Raw genomic sequence first — 12895 nt, forward strand, 5'->3', positions numbered from 1 at the left:
AACGACAAGTCTGGTAAACTAGTACATGAGGAAAGAAAGAAAACCCCAGAATCTCACTTCCATGTTGTTTCTTGGGTCCTGAGGTCCCAAACTGGTCTACTCCCTCTTCACCTTGCAGAGTCTTCCTATGCTGGCTTTATATGTGACTCTCAGGGTTTTTACGTGTAGTTAGCAGGAGAAATAGAAAAAAATGAATCTGCTCCATCTTCCTGCAAGCAGAAGTCCTTGCCATTCCATTTTTTTGTTTTATTGATTTGTTTTTCTCAATATTTTGTTCTGAAATGTTCTGAAAATGAAACAGCTGAACCACCACCTATCCACCACTTAGGTTGAACATAACATTTTTCTAATTTAACTTTATTGTGTGCAGGATGGAGCAAAAGTATGTTTATAATTGTTCATATGGAAAATGATATAATAACAAGAATAAACTGTTTCAAGTACTACCAACTGTAAACCTACTTTTGCCCCACCCTGTATTTGTCCATTCCATCTTTCCATCTATTTATTATTTTTAGTGGACATCAGTATACTTCATCCATAAATATTACATCAGCTTGAATATTATTAATTGGACTTTACTACTTAGGGGTTTTGTTTTTTATTCAAGAAACATGATCTTAAATATAATAATATTACATGCAATAAACATTAAAATTTCGAGAACAAAAAGGGATTTTAAGTATAATAATATTACTAAAACTGTACTATCATAGTATGATATCACAAAAGTTGTGGGAAATATTAAAAATCTACAAATAATAAGATTACTTCTATTATAATCTAAAATATAGTTTCCCCCCTCTAATTCTATTTTTATTCATCAGTTTATGTTGTTCATTACTTATGGGTTTTTTTAAAGGTAAATTTTACATAAAATGTCGTGCACAATATCATAATTACCATCTGATGGCTTTTGTATAATCCATCCCTTATTGAGATCATTTCCATCACCCCAAGAAGTTCTTCACACCTCTTCTCACTTCTCACCACCACCTCACTCCCAAGAAGTGATTATTGTTCTGCTCCCCTCTCTCCTTCGCTCTCTCTCTTCCTTTTTTTTGTGGGGGGGGGGCGGGGGGAGGGAAATGGCCAGAAATTTATTTTGTCTTTTTTAGAACTTCATATAAATAGAACCACACAGTGTACACTTTCTGCGTGTTGCTTTTCCCCCAGCACAATATTTTTGAGATGCATTCAGATTGCTCTTTTTTAAAAAATTGCTAAGTGCTATTTCACTACAGAAATAACATCCTGCTATCCAATAGGGGCTCATTCCAGTTTTTTGCCATTAAAATGTGATAGTTGGGGTAAGATGTCATCACTATCTTTCTTCTGCTTTGAACATAGTGCAAGGCAGCATAGGTTTTGTACCTTCCTTGTGGTTGATAACATGACCCAGGCACATAAAGATAGGTTCTATCACTCACAGTACCCACATTTCCCACACTTATTGTTGTTTTCTTTGAGGCTGAAAACTTCTTTTGTAATAGAAGCAAAAGGTAGTTTTAGCATTGTGAAAATTAGAATTTAGCCTCTGGGCTCTAAATTTTACTTTGTGAAGGAGAAACTGTAACTGAGAATGCCAAACTAGCCTATGGGGAAACATCCGGTTTCAGAAATATTTAGGATACTCTGTTTTGCACGAAGTATTGATGTAGCGGTTGCACATAGATTCAGCTGTTTCAAAGACCCACACTTGGTCTGGCCCTACCTATTAACTAAGCCCCTTGCTTCTCTGCATCCACAAAATGATTATCTTAGGGGACTATAACTTCTGATTCATTTATACCAATTGATGTCAGGGGAGTTCAGCCAGTTGGGAAATGGGCAAAGTAGACTTTATCTGAGATTCCAAGTAAAGTGGGCATGCTTGCTGTTAACGGGGCAGGAAGGTGATGTTCTTCCCACTGGCATGACGGCTTTCCCCTGCCTTGCGTTTCTTCATGCAGTTGACGGATTGGACAAAGCTTCCATAGCCAACTCCGATGGCCCTGCAGCAGGCTCCCAAACACCTCCCTTCAAGAGGAAAGGGAAGCTCTCCACCATCGGCAAAATTTTTAAGCCTTGGAAATGGAGGAAAAAGAAGACCAGTGACAAATTCAGAGAAACCTCAGCAGGTATGAATATCATAACTTTGTTAGAAGAGCAATTGTTAAATTCATCAAAAGGTAAAAAACTGAGGCTTGCAGGGATTTTATTCTGGAAAAAAATTCATATTTAAAGTGAAATTATTTCATTTAAGGATGAAACAACTTTGAATTCTGACTAGCCTTCTTTTTCTAATCATTTTGGCTTTCTTAGATAGTCTTGTGATTATATAGTTGTAAATTCACATGAAAACTGATGTGTAGGGAGGGGGAAGTCAAATGGAAAATTAGGAGTAGAAATGTAATTTGCCAGCATTGTAGCTGCAGGTATCCAGTCCATGCGTGTGTGGACTTTTGGGTTTTTCCCCCTAAAAATTGTGACAAAATATACACACACACACACACACACACACACACACTCCAACTCAATTGTATATCTATCTAACATAATTTTATCTGTTAACTTAAAAAATTTTTAATGTCTTTTTAAAAATATATTTGTTCTGTGGGCAAAATTTGAATTGCTGTATAAAAGAAAAATATTGCTATATTTATTGCTTAATATTATATTTCTATCATGTCTTTAGGATTAGTCTCTGTCCTAGGGGAGTAATAACCCCATTGGTGTGAAAGATCTTTTTTTTTTTATCATTAGTTTATTTTGTGGATTTTTAAACCTTAAGAATTAAACATTTAGTACCCTTCAAATGGACTCATGGAGGAAGCTCGATATAAATCTCAGGCCAGATTTAAGCCCAACTTAAACAAGTGTCCAGTATCAGTGGTATTTTGTTAATATATCTTTATTTAAGTTCAGCTTTTTCCATGCTGATTGTCCAAAACAGTCACTTCATCAAAATTCCTCATTGCACCACAGTCTAATATCATCAGTGTGTGTACAGGGTCATAGAGCCTGTCTTACTGGCCAGTGCCAAAGTAAGAGCTGGCCTTTCCTTTTGGAGCTGTGAAATAAGATAAAAAAAATACCACGGGGGGAAAAAAAAAAAAAAAAAAAAAAAGGGTCTCTGATGTATTTGCAGCTATATAATATCTTTGAGCATTTAATAACTTAAAATAAATTAGAATAGTATACCTAGAATTTGTTTCCAAATAACACTGGAAAAGGAGTGAGTATAGATGAAAGAAGATTGCCATAAGTTGGTAATTGTTTAAGCTGTGATGGGTCCATGGGGTTTATGATTCTTATCATCGGCCTTCAGACTAAAGAGTCCAGGGTTCAATTCCAGTAGGGGGAGTACAGGAGACAGCCGATCAATGATTCTCCGTCATCACTGATGATTTCTCTCCCTCTCTGAAATCAATACAATTATATATTTAAAAAAAGAAAAGAAACTTGGCTGAGAGGGAAATAATGATAACTTGTCTATTGAATCCTCTTCAGTTCCTATAGGCTTCTTGGATTAAGAGGCAGTAAGAAGTGGTGAACAGTGCTGTGCTGAGTGAGGACCTCAGAGTTACAGTAGTATCCTTGCCACCAAGGTGCTGTGTGACCTTGATAAGTCAGATCAGAGTTGAATGAGTTGAATTCTAAGGTGCTTTCAATTCCAGATTCTGTTGTTGGTCCTTGACTCCTTCCAACCCCTTTCTGGGCACCCTGTTCTTCCTTGTTCTTGAATTGTGACTGGAACTGCACTGACCTTCTGAAGTGCCTCTCTTCTCGGTTCCCTAAGCATTGGGAGAATCTGGCTCTTCTCGTTATGATGGCTACTCAAGATGGGAGTCAGTCTCTTAAACAGTAACATTAAGGAGAACTGGGAAGACAGTATGGACTCCTCTTCAGTTGTCTCTCTTGCTCTTTACCTGAATTTGGGCTGCTAACTTCTAAAGACAGCCTCAACAAAATGCCTCTTTATCTTGCCTGGTCACCTCTTTTTAGTTATTTTAACAGGAGGAAGGCTATAACGTATTCCCACCAACTCTGAATATTCAGGAAAAGTAATTTTAAACACTCAAGTATTATTTTGTTATCCCCTATTTACTGAAGATAGCCTGGCCATCTTCGTATTCTCTTTTTCCTTCTCAAATTGATATAGGATTTTATATAAGTTTAGCTCCAAGAAGTTCTTGGTGGATACTATATTTCTAGTTCCAAGGACTACCAAAATACATTAAAAATCTGAAAAACTTATTAGATTCCTCATTTGGGCTTTTCCCCTAAAAATTGTGACAAAATATAAACAAGCCACATGGATGTGTTAACATTTCTTTGTAAATCTGCTTCCTACATTGACTTGCTTGATTTCTTTGTAAACCCACACTATGGCTAATGCTTTACTGGAATCTTATAAGAGGTTATCAAGTGTCCAATTATAAAATATTTTATCATCACCTTAAATGTCTGTTTAGTTTAAGGCTTAAATTCCTGCTGAGCTTTGTGGAATGTGTAAGGCCTAGAATGAAGGGCAGCACAAAATGGTAGGTCGTGTTTCTTTCCCGTTGAGGGAAGAGGTTACACACAGAGGAAAATCGATGTGGTTGGAAGTAAGCAAGAGAAAAATATTTTCTTCTTTTAATAAATTATCTTAGAAACAGAAATCTGGCTGTCTGGATATGACCAAAGTCATGTGCTATCTGGAAAACTATAAAGTACACCTTAGGCAGCAGCCACAATGTCTTGGGATATGAAGGAAGATGAATTCTTTCCAAGAAAAGTAATTCTTCTGTGTTTTTCCTTCTCCGAAACTCCTGGCTTTATAATTGCATAGACATGAATCTTTCTGTGTCCCACTACGCTGTGATTAATACCACCTTTCCTAGTCTGGATTTCTGCTGTAGGAAATTTTAATTGGTAGTAAATGGGATGCATTGCTGATTTATTAATGTCATTGTAATGAATGCCATTGTAGTCATACATTCACTGTGATGCTAAGAGGTAAGAAGAGTTCTGTCCTCGACCTGCGGTGATAGTCAGCTTGTCCTGTAGGGCAGAACGAGTCTGTGCCCCGACATTCAGGTCTCCGACCTTGCTTTAAATTAGAAAAGCTACCTGTATCTTCGCCTCTATTTGGGCTGGTCTGTGGGCTGTCAGGTCCTAGGGAAAAAGCATGACCCCTTTCCAGTTACTCCTTTACTTTTCTTTTCTTTTTTTAAATTAAATGTATTTTATAGCTTTATTACAGGGAGGAAGGGAGAGGGATAGAGAGTTACAAACATCGATGAGAGAGAAACATCGATCAGTTGCCTACTGCACACCACCTTTGGGGATGTGCCCGCAACCAAGGTACATGCCCTTGACCAGAATCAAACCTAGGACTTTTCAGTCCACAGGCCGACACTCTATCCACTGAGCCAAACCAGTTAGGGCTACTTTTCTTTTCTTGAGTGACAGGGCCCTTCTTAGGTGTGGTACAACCCAATCTCTAGCTTCTATCCCTTTCCTATCACTGGGACATTACTTACACTTTTTTCCCCTACATAATTATTTGTTCCTGTTCTGTCTTTTGGGGGTGTGAGGTAGACTAAGGTCCCTTTCTCTGGATATTTCAATATGCTTTCATCTCCCTGTACAAACACACATCCAAAGCTGAGAATACAAACCCCCGTCTAAACACAGTTGTGTTTCTAACTTCTGCATAGAGTGCTATCATCAAGCCCAAGTGTCTTAAAAACCTAACCTGTACCTGCTTCTCCCACTTTCTCTCTATACCTTCATTCTTCTTCCCACAGCAGTCTCCTCAGCATCTAGCACTCCACTGAGATTACTCCAAGCCTCCTAATCATGAATTTAGTACTACTCTCTTACTTTCATCCATTTCAACCTCAACATTTGCTATTGCTGATTAGTTCTTCCTTGATTTCCAAGAGGTGTCAGTGTCTTAGTTGTCTTTGATTTTTCTTACTCTCTTTTGCCCCCTCTCTTCCCATTCTCATCTCCCCTAAATCTTTGAGGGGAGTTTGCTACGTGTCTTAGCCTTTCTCATTCTTTTAACATGTCCTTCCTCATCACATCCTCTCTTCTCAGTACCCACATCTCTTAACCCCAGGTTCCAGGGCACTTTTACCCAAGCATTCGATTGGCAGCGTGTTAACACAGAATCCATTCATACGGTTTGCATGTATCTACATTGAAAATGTTGTGCCCGTCAGGCATTGTCCCAGAGCCAAGTATTCTGCAGCAAATGAGCCAGCAAGGTTCCCTCTCTCATGGAGCTCACCATAGAGAGATAAGGTACTGGAAAATGCTATGAGTGTGCACAGTGGGTGAGGGATGAGGGAATAAAAAAGCACTGTCTACAAACATGTTCCAGACCCAAACAGATCCCTTGCCAACGCCATCTATCTTAGGCATTGCGATGTGGCTGTGTTTGGTATCTGGACTTTGAACCATGGAGTTCTTTGACTCTTTCCTGCCTGTTACCATCTCCCCATTTGGTTAGTTCTTAAAAGCATTTATTTATTTCCTCCTACTTAGATGATCCTTTCCTCTCAATTCCCATGGTCTTGCCTGTCCTCATCACCCTCTGTCTCAGTGGTTGCAGGTAGCTGCTTTGTTGTACTTAGCTATTGGCTGAACTAGCTGTAGAAAGCTGTGGAGTGCTAGAGAAGGCAGGGAGAGGCTGGGTTCTGGCAGGAAGCCCACGAAGGAAATCTGACTAGCTAGTGAGGAAGACAGAAAAGGTTCAGGATGCCACAGGCTTACCCCAGAGTAAGCAAGACAGCACTTTTCCAAGTCTCAGGCCAGACAGGTATAACAGTGGGTTCCCCACACCAAAACGACACATGTTCCACCAGGTAGGGTAGAGCATCCAGGTGAGTGAGATTGGGAAATCCAGGCACGCCTTGGTACATAAGTGGTAGTATTCATGGGCAGAGGGGGCTGGGTATAAGGAAACAGACTTAACTAGGGCCTCCATCCTTGGTTATGTTTTGTTTTTATGTAACTAGGGGAGAGAGCTGGTATCGAAGTTAGTAAGTTACCAAAGGCTTCAGGACAGAAACTCACTGTACAAGGTGGAACACAGAATGGGTCCTTGGGAGTAGCTTCCTCAGACTCCGAACCTCAAGTGTCGGAGCTCCTGTTGCTAGAATGACACAGTCTAAGACCTGAGAGGGAAGAGAGAGCAGAGGCTGTTGTAGATTTGGGGAAATAGGGAGACAGAGCACCCAGCTCTCCCCTCTTCCCTCCAGATCACTCAGATACTAACACGAGGGAATCTCCTGCAGATGGAACTGGTTTCTGTCCCATCTGACTCAGAAAATGTGACTGCCCCCACATCAGTTCCTAAGTGAATTTCAGATTCCTCAGGCTCCTCAGAATAACCCAAACTGACCTTTCCTATCTTTATTAGTTGTGGCCTTAAATTTCAGTCACTCAAGGTCACTGAGCAGGCCCTAAGCTTTCTTGTCCCCAGGTCATTCTTCTTGCTCTTCCCTCTTTCTCTGAGCGCCTCCTTCCCCAGCTACAGCTGGTGAAAGGCTACCACCTACACAAGGGTCATACATGTCTCTTCTTTCTGAAGCTATTGGCCTTGATTCTGCACCAGCTCAGAAGGAACCTCCCCTCCTTTGCTTGCACTGCTATTATGACAAGTATATTTTCACTTCTTTTCTAGTTTATGTGTCTGCTCCTAACTTAGTATGTAAAGTATTTAAGGGCAGAGACTATCTCACTCAGCTTTGACCCACTTCAGGAGCCTTATGCAATAATTTGTACCTGGTATGCACACTTACTTGTGCCTTGAATTGCTTATTTATTTCCTATCCTCTGTAACTAAAAATAGAGCACTTGGGTACTTTAGGATTTCATAAAAGAACTTGAAGACTTAGAAACCATACTGCAAATAGAGAGTAATTTCAAATACCAATCAAAAACATCTGTACTCATAATTACAACCATATACAGCTATTAAGAGGCCAATAAAATAATTAGAAAATTTTTTTTTCTGTCTTTTGACCCAATTTTGAAAGTAAGTTATACTCCTAAAGAAACCCAAGGCAACTTCTCTTCGTTAAAATTGTGACTTTTATTTGTTTTGCCAAAAATGGGGAAGAAATGCCAGTCTAGATTTTTAGAAAACAGTGTTGCAAGTTACCAGCTTTCTATTCATCAGAGTAAATTGTAGAGAGCCATCTGGTAAAAAATTTAATTTACCAAAGGTACTCAGCATTTCCTAATGATAACAATGGCTAATGTTTTTTGAATGCTTTTGTGTCAGTTCCTGCTCCAAGAACTTTTATTCACATTAACTCATTTAATCATCAAAATTTATGAAGTTTAAGTGCTACTATTATTCCACTTTTATTCACAAGGACACTAAGGAAAATTCAAATCACTTGCCTAAGGAAACACACCGGATAGGAAGCAAAGTCAGTATTTTAACCCAACCAATTTGGCATCGTAGTCAATACTTTGGACTACCATGCCATGTTGCATCTCTTGAAGATAACTTCGTAGTCAGATCAGTAAGACTTGCTCATTGAAAGATGAATCTAATACACTGGTTTGCATCTTATACTAGTTTTTGCCATACGAAGGATTTGGTCTCAGAAATTATTTTGGTTCTTGACTAGCTTGATTTTCACAGTGTATAAAAAAAAAATGACTGGCAAAAATGATAAAAAATATGTTTGGTCTTAGTAAGATAGTATTCTCTGTAGCCATAGAGGTGTAATGTTGCTGCTAAGGATAATTTTCTTTACCTAAAAAGGAGGGCAAAATTAGAGGATTTGCCAGGATGATGTTTGTTAAGGACGAGTCTAGTTGCATTAATAAGTGACATCGTTTTTTACTTTATCTCGGTCCACTGCGAAGATGGAATTACTTTCAGATATTGTTCACCCTCGCACCATTTTGGAGGAAGAGAAAATGTCTCCCTTTTCCCAATTTGTATAGCAAGAGAAGATACCTAACCAGCCATAACCACACAACATCCACATAGAGCTTACATGGTACACAACACTCACTGGTCCTCTCAGATACCTAGTACATGCCAGACACTGTTACGAGCGATACAATAGGAAACGGAGGAGAGGAACTGCCCTTCCTTCTGGAGCTCACTTGCTAGCAGGGGTTTACAGAAAGTAAACCCAGTAAGAGAGTCTTTTAGAACAGGAGAAGAGAAAAAATAAAGCAAGAAATAGGGAATGTGGGAAGGAAGTTTCAGTTTAAAATAGTCGTCAGAGAGCCCTAATTAGTTTGGCTCAGTGGATAGAGCCTTGGCCTATGGCCTAAAGATCCCGGGTTTAATTCCGGTCAAGGGCATGTACCTAGGTTGCAGGCTCCTTCCCCACCCGAGCTCTGGTTAGGGCTCGTACAGGAGGCTACCAATCGATGTGTTTCTTTCATATAAATATTTCTCTCTGTCTTTCCCTCTCTCTTCACTCTCATTAGAAATCAATGGGAAAATATCCTTGAGTAAGAATTAAAACAAAAACAAATAAAATAGTTGTCAGGGAAACTTTATCAGGAAGGAGCAACATTGGAGCAAAGAGGAGGGAAAGAAAAGCACCCACAGAAATCCTATTAAATAATGACATGCCTTTCCTTCTCTCTAGTAATGGTATTCACACACTGTGAGTGTAGTTCATTATAAACTTTTCTCTATTCAACACTTTAACAATGAAAATTCCCCACATTCAGGCACCTCATGATTGTTAATTCTAATAGGTACAGGGGTGGGCAAAGGAGGTTTGCAGGCAATGCAATGATGATAATACAGAAATTAATAAGTAATAATACAAGAATAAACTGTTTCCTGTACTCACAACTGTAAACCTACTTTTGCCCAACCCTGCCCAAACCTACTTTTGCTACTTTTGCATGGCTCCTGACAAATCACATGATTTCACTCTATACAATTCTACTAGAGGAGGAGTGGAAATCCAGGGAAGGGATTTAACTCTGCAATGTAAACATTTTGTTACGGCTTCCTTTCTTCGGTTTAAATTCAGGAATCAGTCCATCAGAAAGCCAGCTCCAAGGAGCCCAGGTTTGCAATCCCTCATTTGCTGGTGGTCTTTTTTGGTGGATCCAAGCATCAAGTCCTACGAAGGATGCGCATTATTGCCTCACTTCCATGCCAGTGGTGGCCCCAATACTGCTAGGTTAGAGTATCTGGAGTGATGGGAATGTGCTCAAATTAATTTACACAATTGAGTTTAATCCACAGTGCACCTGAAGCCTGATACTATTAAGACCCGTCCATATAAAGCCAAACACTATTTATTATGACTATAGTAAACCACTTTTTGAGTTTTCAATTAAGGTTGTAAAGGACCTTGTCAGTCATCTGAATCTGTCTCCAGGGCAGCAATCACAGTCTCCAGCTACACTGGCTATCAGTGGTCCCCCAGCTTCTTCCTGGGCTGCCAGTTCCTAGCCTCATTACTGGGGAAGTTTTCTTACATTTACCTGAAACCAATTCTCTTCCATTTCTCTAACTAGCTACTGGTACTAATGCATATATATCTCCTCATCACATTGTGTCATGATGACCCTTCCCACCTTTCCTAACATTCTTTCACGCCCTGGATCTATTTTCAGTTCACTTTCTCACCGTGAGGCCATACTAAGTTGTCCAGATTATTTTGTGAGCTTTTATTGAACACCAGGCTTCACGCAGTGTGTGCTGGAGACAGTGATGAGGAAGCCTCATGAGGTCCCTGGCTCATGGCTATTTTTAATTCTAACATAACATGGCAACTTGCCCCAAAATTCTTATTATTACGCTTAACCAACCACATTGTTACTACTTAGAATCACATCCAGACTAGGAGTTCATCTTGTTAGGAAAATTACAAGAATGTATCAGTAGGAACTAAGTGTCTTGTAAGTGTCCAGGGAAGTGACAGTTCCCCGCTGATGGTTTATATTGCATTTCTGCTCATTTAATGTCCCATATGTAGAATGATGTCGCCCAGATCCTCCTGAGTGGTTTGTTTTTCCCCTATAACAACATGTTGTATTTTCTTTCTGGTTACCCACTTCTACATATTCCCTAGCATGTGTCACCCTCAGTTCTGTCTTTTCCTAAAGGCATGTGCCTTCCTGATGGTGTCCTAATGGGCCTGCCCCCGCCCGACATTAGACCTCCCCTTTGTATCTGATCTGTCTTTGTTGAGTTGTCAGGCATCCTGCCCTACCACATCTCAAAGGAGTTACTTTCTTGTGTTGACATCTCAGAGTGCTTCTGTTGCTCTTCTGTCCCTGCACCCATATTCTGCCCACTCTTGTTAGATACTATTTGTCTGAAAGTACCAGAAGTTTCCACTGCTGTTTGTTCTGTCCTAGCTACTGTCCTCCTGGTTTTATTCTATTACCTTGGTGTTTTAACCCCCTCCCCCCCTCCCTCATTCAACTTCAAGATTCTTTTTAATAGGCCAATCCAGTCAGCTTTGCCAGCCAATTGTTTCTAGTTTCAGAGACTAGACAGACAGGCTGATCATTATTATACACATGTCCTGACAGACAGATGATCATTATTGTTCAAATGTTATGGTCCAGAAAATCAGACACTATCAATTCAAACAGCTCTTCACTTTCTTGGTCCACCCAAGAAAACCCCTGGCTTTCCATGCCTTTCTGTTTCCTACTCAGGACATCTGACAAGCTGGACTGTCTGATAGCTTCTAGGGAAGACAGTGTTTCCTGGTTTAGAAATAAGACGTCCTGGCGTGTCCTTCTTCACGTCCTAAGAAGCACATGACAAGAAGACAGCATTCCTTCTGATGAGACCCACTAGTCACACACATGGGTCAGAGCTCCGTCGTGACCACAGATTGGCCTTTGTGGCCAGTTCTGAAGAGTCCTCCTTATTCTCACTCACAGAGCAAATGTTCACTGATCACCCACGGTGAGCCCGAGGCTGTTCTGTGTACAGGGATCCCATAGCAAAGGGGGCATTCCAGGCTCTGAGCCTTGTCCTCTGCCCTGTGCTTCGGTGTGTCTGGGTACCACTCTTCTCATCCACTTCTCTTGCCTGCTGCCCAGCGCCCTGGCCACACAGGGCATCAGCCTGCTCCCCGCTTCTTTGTGTGAACTTTTGCCTCCTGTCAGCCTCTTTCCGGTAGTCTTGATTTCTCTTTTTTTCATCAAAACATTGCTCTTTGTAACTTCCTTTAACTGTATTATTTTCCCATTCCTTCTGGAAACAGTTCACCTTTTCCAGACCCCTGCAAAGGAACAACTTTTTAACCTTCTCAACTCCTTTAACCTTCCCTTTTAGTGTGAAAACTGGCTTATATTTGTGGCTCGCCTGTGGGTGCTTTCTCTCCAAAGCAGGAAAGCAGAGGTCACCGCCGAGAGAGCACTGGGATGGGTTCTGCACAGCGCAGACCTGAGCTCTCCCAAGGTTGCCTGCAGCCTCTCCGGGAACATTTCCTGCAGACTCTGCAGCAAACCCGGCCCCTAGGATTGAGCTTTTTCACCGAGGACCAGTTTGTGTTTGCTATTCACACCTTAGTCCTTGCAGAAAACACGGTTTTGTTTTTGTGGGGTTTTTTCCCCAAAACTTTTTCTTGCCTTTCTTTGGGACTGTGGCCATGGCCATTGAGCCTATGGAAGTTGTATTTATTCTTCCTGACCGCTCTAATGGTGGACTCCTGAGATTTCCTTAGGTGTAGCTGTAGTTGGCTTATGGGGGAGGCAGATATACAAAGGGACCACTAACTAGTTCACTCTGTCACCGCATTTGTAATCATGACTTTCTTAAAAGCGGTCATTTTCTTGGTCATTCATTACTCTGATATTTTTTCTGTGTGTGTGTGTGTGTCCAGTTTTATAAATTTTAATATATGTATACGTTTGTGTAACCACCATTGTAATCAGGATATATCGCTGTTCCATC

At 40.5% G+C, this 12895-nt stretch overlaps 1 protein-coding gene across 11 annotated transcripts in view; it reads left to right on the top strand.

Annotated features, from left to right (window-relative positions):
* The window catches only part of PHACTR2 (phosphatase and actin regulator 2), a 216083-nt gene that overhangs the window by 137487 nt on the left and 65701 nt on the right, over positions 1-12895 (top strand). For all 11 annotated transcript variants that reach the window (XM_036415217.2, XM_036415218.2, XM_036415226.2 and 8 more), the window contains exon 2: positions 1953-2120. In XM_036415217.2, coding sequence (XP_036271110.1) covers positions 1953-2120 — 168 coding nt within the window. The remainder of the gene's footprint in view (positions 1-1952; positions 2121-12895) is intronic.

This window comes from Pipistrellus kuhlii, unplaced genomic scaffold (assembly GCF_014108245.1).
Source record: "Pipistrellus kuhlii isolate mPipKuh1 unplaced genomic scaffold, mPipKuh1.p scaffold_m20_p_5, whole genome shotgun sequence".
Lineage (NCBI taxonomy): Eukaryota > Metazoa > Chordata > Mammalia > Chiroptera > Vespertilionidae > Pipistrellus > Pipistrellus kuhlii.